This window comes from Dioscorea cayenensis, unplaced genomic scaffold (genome assembly GCF_009730915.1).
Source record: "Dioscorea cayenensis subsp. rotundata cultivar TDr96_F1 unplaced genomic scaffold, TDr96_F1_v2_PseudoChromosome.rev07_lg8_w22 25.fasta BLBR01002128.1, whole genome shotgun sequence".
NCBI lineage: Eukaryota > Viridiplantae > Streptophyta > Magnoliopsida > Dioscoreales > Dioscoreaceae > Dioscorea > Dioscorea cayenensis.
The window spans coordinates 31,892-37,436 of NW_024088519.1; the positions used below are offsets into that span (position 1 = coordinate 31,892).

At 36.0% G+C, this 5,545-nt stretch overlaps 1 protein-coding gene across 1 annotated transcript; it reads right to left on the reverse strand.

The window, feature by feature from the left end:
- Positions 1–2,794: 2,794 nt before the first annotated feature.
- On the reverse strand, positions 2,795–5,242 carry LOC120257446 (U-box domain-containing protein 7-like). The gene is made up of 2 exons (XM_039264914.1): positions 4,759–5,242; positions 2,795–3,788 (listed from the first exon to the last, which is right to left on the reverse strand). Exons 1-2 carry the CDS (start codon positions 5,193–5,195, stop codon positions 2,900–2,902), a joined length of 1,326 nt encoding a protein of 441 aa, XP_039120848.1. The 5' UTR covers positions 5,196–5,242; the 3' UTR covers positions 2,795–2,899.
- Positions 5,243–5,545: the final 303 nt, after the last annotated feature.

The following is a 5,545-nucleotide window of genomic DNA, read 5'->3' on the forward strand; positions in this document are numbered from 1 at the left end:
CTATTAGTTAGACTGCATTCTTGCCACCATGGTTAAAATGAAATTTCCCACTGCTTGGATCTCTTGGCTCAAAGCATGCATCTCCTCTTCAAACCTTCTCTTTTTAATTAATAGACAACCCGATAAGATTATTTCTTCTAATAGGGGTGTTAGGCAAGGAGATCCCTTATCTTTCTACTTCTTTATTCTTATTTCTCAAAATTTAACTGCTATTTTGAATCACACTCTTAATTTGAGGATCATTCATGTATTTGATTACAGACTAGATAACAATTTTAATCATTTGATATATACAATTGATTTAATTTTGATTACTAAGGCTAGTAGATTGGTGGCCAGCAAATATTAGGATTTGTCTCAACATTTTTGAAAACCCAAAAGATCAAAAACCAAACACTTCCAAATATGTTGTCTATTTTCCAGACTTGTTCAATAACAAACTTTCTAAAAGTATCATTGCTCTTCTAACTTTCAAAATTGGAACTTTTCCTTTTAGATACCTTGAGATCTCAATTACTCCTAAGCGGCTGTCCATTAGCCACTTCAATCACCTCATTTTAAAGGAATATGTAATTGCACCTATGTAATTATATGTTCAAGATCAAGAGGCTAGACTTTCAAAGGATATTCCAACAAGACCTTCAACATGTTTAAAGAGCACTTAAAGAAACCTTAACTGAATGACAGGGAGTCTCCTTATTCCATAGCTTAACCTATTTCATTTCTATTTTTAGTTATGCCTCTTGTGAGAATCATTATTATGCCTCTTTACCTCAACTAATTTTGATGTTTTATAATTTATTCCTTTAATTCCTAGCTTGTTACCTCTAAGAAAAACACTTTTTTTTAGCATTCACCATTTACTATACACAATCACATCAACAAAATTATCTGCTTCTTCTTATCCTAGTTTTCACATTATAATTGTCATTATTTATATATAGTTAATTTAATATTTTGTAATATTAAAGTTAAATAAGCTTTACATTGTATAATAAGTTAGATTTGACATCTATAGATTATAAGAATAAGGGTAAATGATCAAAATGGTCACTAAACTATACGTCAATTCCTATTTTGGTCACTGAAGTAAAAAAAATTCTATTCAAGTCACTAAATTTTTTAAACTCTTCCAATCAAGTCACTCGGGTAGACGGCATCAACAACACTCTATGATCGGCTTGTCACCTCATAAAGTGCCCTCATTACCACGTGATTGGAACTCTTCTCTCCCTTTCAAACTATTCACTTTTTCATAGTCGCTGACGTCGACCTCAACCATGGTGACATTACCGGTTATCTTCCTAAAGAGCTTGGTCTTCTTACAGATCTTACTTTGTTTCACATGAATTCCAGCCGGATTTTGCGGCATTATCCCTCACAAGTTTGAAAAAAAGTTTCAAGCTTTGATTTTCTTTGAGCTTGATTTGAGTAACAATTTGTTTACCAAGAAGTTCCCCGGAGATGTTCTCTGGCTACCATCTCTGAGAGGAAAGAGAGAAAGAGTAGCACCAGAGATTTGGAAGAGCTCATCATCGAAGGAGGTGAAGGATGGGGTTGGTTCACAAAGAGAGACTTGTAGATGAACATAGAGAATGTGGACACGCCGCGAAAGACGAGACGCAGGACAGAGAAAAGATGACAGACGTCGAGAGTCCAGCTGAGAAAGAAGTCGGAGATAAGGAGGTGGTGGAAGTGTGGGCAGAGATGGGTGGTGGTGGCTGTAAATATTGGGTGGAGGTCCTAGGAAGAAAGGAGATTGGTGGACAACGCCACCAGAGAGAAAAGGGGATGCAGGGAAGGGGAGGATAGAGAGGTGGGTGGTGGAAGGTAACACCGGAGAGAAGGGGCGCTACTGGGGATGGTGATGATGGTAACATGGAGGTGGTAGTGGGTTGAGAAGAAGGTGGCAAGGTGGAGGAGTGGGATAATGTGGCCTTGCGCCATGAATGTGAATATCAAGATGTGGGCTTTCTTCACTTCCTTGGTGATGGGGGTGGTGGTGATGGTGATGGTGGCGTCAGTGGTGGTGGACATGGTGGTGGTCATTGAGAAAATTAGGATTAGGGTTGACACATGGGTGGAGATAACCATAAGAAGAATGCCAGGCACATGGCAATAAGAGGGCAGTTGTGAGGTGGCAAGCCAAATCAGACTGTAGTTAACGCCATCTACCCGGGTGACTTGATTGGAAAAGTATAATAAGCTTAGTGATTTGAATAAAATTTTTTTACTTCAGTGACCAAAATAGGAATTGACGCATAATTCAGTGACCATTTAGGTCATTTACCTTAAGAATAATATCAAAATAATCCCTCTATTATGGTCAGATCGTCCATTTTAATCCCTCTATTATGAAATGCACCAATTTGATCTCTTTATTTTTTTGATTGGGAAATGTTAGTCCTTACCCTAACAATCGTCATTGTCGCCATCCATTTTTTCATTGATATGGCATCCACTAACACCAACGTGACCATATTTAATATAAAAATAACCAATAAATGGCTTAAAATATTGATAAAGGTTTCCATGTCAATGGATATCACATCAGCATGATCTGAAATGACGTGCAAATCTTTAACAATATTTTAAGTCAATTATTAGTTTTTTATATTAAATGTGCCACGTCGGTATTAGTGAATGTCACATCAACGAAAATGGACAACGTAAATGCCGATCATTAGGACAATGATCGACATTTCTCAATCGAGGTAAAATAGAGGGATTAAATGGGCTCATTTCATAATACAGGAACTAAAATGGGTATCTGACCATAATAGAGGGACTATTTCGAGGATTATTCCTAGATTATGCTATCATGCAGCTTTGTTTATCGAAAAACTAAACCAAAATGAAAATGTATATCTCTCATGAGTGTTAATCAAAAACGTAATATTTAGTAAGGCAAACTCTTAGAGCTTCTATTAACAACCAAAGACTTAACCAAGGAAGTACTCCCTTGTGATCCATTCCCCCTCCTTGTCATCATCTTTATATTCTGATGAAGACTTTGCCTCACCAACCTCCTCACAGCTCTCCGGGACTCCTCCGGTGATGACGATGATGTGCCAGCTGGGTCCGAGAACCGATCTTCTTGTGGCCCTGAATGAACTCCCATCTGTACAACACGGCTCTCATCCTTGAACCACTCCAACATCTTCAAAGCTCTCTTCTGTGCCAATGCACTGCTCCCCAACAAAGCCACCTCCAAAAGCAAGGGCACTATCCCCAAACCTCTCATTTTCATCCTTTGAGCACTACTCCCATTTGCAAGCACCATCAATATATACATCACTAACTCTTGGCCCATTGGTTTGTCATGCCATGTAATGATATCTATCAAGGCTTGTGGCACCATGGGATCATCTTCAATGGCCTTCTTCCCTCTAGAGCTCAAAACCAAGTTGGCAAGTATTGCTACAGCTAGCTCAGATTGGTCATGGAGTGAGAGTGTTAGGAGAGCATGGACTAGTGGTACACTTGAGGATACAAGGTTTAATGTTTCTAGCTTAGTGGAGAGGTTGTAGAGAGTGGATAGGCATTTGAGCTTGAGGTTTGGGTCAAGTTTTGTTGGTGTGGTGAGGATGGTGGTTAAGAATGGGAGGATGGTTTGGGGTGTGATGGAGATGTGGGTTTTTGTGAGAGAGGAGATGGATTGGAGAAGGGTGGCTAGTTTGAGTTTTACTATTGTTGATGAGTCTTCTTCTTGTTCTTCTTCTTGTGTCGCGATGATTATGTTTGGTAGCTTGGCTACAAGTCCTGCCTCTACTATTAGTGCCTTGTTTCTGCAACAGAAATTAATGAAGGTGGTCTGCATCATGTTAGCATTATATATATATATATATATATATATATATATATATATATATATAATTAATGGTGTTCTTTAAAAAATTATTTTGCATAAAAAAAATGTATAAAGAATATATATATATATATATATATGCCATTCGCATTGGATCTCACAACATTGTGATATTAGCGAGATATAGAGAAGTTAATAGCAATCAATGAGTTTGGAAACAATTGGAATTTTATTTTTATAAAAAATAAAGGAAATTTATTTAGTTTATAAGAGATGAACAATTAGAAACTCTAACTGTTAATAAGCGATAAGGGAAAACTATATGCGCAAAGAAAACAAGATGCACAAGTAAAAGTGAATAAAAGAAAATTATGCCATTATCAAGCCGTAAGAACTTCAAATGAGAAGACTTTGTGATGTTTGTGCCTAACTCTTCCACACCTTGATGTTGACCATAAATATAAAGTCAAGGTTTTCCTATATCAAATCTATATATATATACCACTTTAATAAGTAACAAGTCCACCAATATCGAAGACACTTATGAGGTTCATGAATTTGAAAATACTTTTGTGGGTGGCAATGCATTAGTGGGTCTAACCAAATAATTCAAAAGAATGAGGCCCTCATGGTGGACTACTTTAAACTCGTGACTCGCATAAGAGACAACTCTACCAATTTCATTCTCCATTAAACAATTTAAAAAAATAATTAAATGTGTTCAATTTAATATTAAAGCTAGGCTGATAGAATTTTATTTTTTTTGTATTTATTTCTAATTCAAAAATTTTAAACTATTGATTATATCTTTAGTTGATCATACATAAAAGAAAAATGAATGAATTCAACAAAAGAAAAAGCTAGATACATATTAATTGTGTTCGATGACTTCGATCTAATCTAAAAACTAAAAACTTAAATATCCATTAAAATTGTTTACGAGAACTAACCTGAATGTACCTTTAGCAAGTTCTATAAGAGCATCGATAGCCAAACACCGGAGATGATCATCAGTGGACTCAACAAGCATCAAAACAAGCGAAGTTATTACACCGAGCTCAGCTAACAATTTTTTCGTGCTATGTCCTTCTCCGGCCAACCTTTTGATCTCTTTTGCTGCCACCTTTTTCTCGTCCCACCCACCAAAGTGTAGTTGCTTCACCGAGCTCTGCACGGTCCTTTTTTGAACGGAGATGGTGAATTTTGACTCCGAAGGCATGGAAGTGATTGTTGTGGTTGTGTTTTGGATGGTGTTGGAGTTGTTGTTGGTTTGAGGAGATGAAGAAGGGATGCATTTGAGGAAGTTAGTGAAAGATTGAAGAAGTAGTTGTAGGAGTGAATTGTTGTTGGTTTTGTTGTTGGAGAGATGAGTTTGAGACTTGGACATGTCTTTCCCTGTTTGATCAATGACCAAATGTTCTTTGAGGCATTTCGTCGAACATGTTGGGGAGAAACCATTTTGTCGGGTGTATAGTTTATAAATATTATTTATTTATTTATTAGTTTGGATAAAATTTTACCACTAAAAGATTGCTTAGTGACATTTATATTGTCATAAATTATATATCATATTAGGTAATTAAATTAAAAATACAACGACATTTTTGTAAAAATAAATAATTTTTTATTTATTATGTTATTATAAACAAGAAAATAAGGGTATTATGTTTTAACAAAAATACTTTATGTGAATGTAATTTTTATCCATAAATTGTACATGTATATTTATTTTGATAG

Bases quoted from the DNA above. Each gene is read 5' to 3' on its own strand.
- LOC120257446 (XM_039264914.1), bottom strand. From the start codon at position 5,195: ATGTCCAAGTCTCAAACTCATCTCTCCAACAACAAAACCAACAACAAT. The intron at 3,789-4,758 runs GTTAGTTCTCGT...TTTCTGTTGCAG, and splicing joins CTTGCTAAAGGTACATTCAG to AAACAAGGCACTAATAGTAG.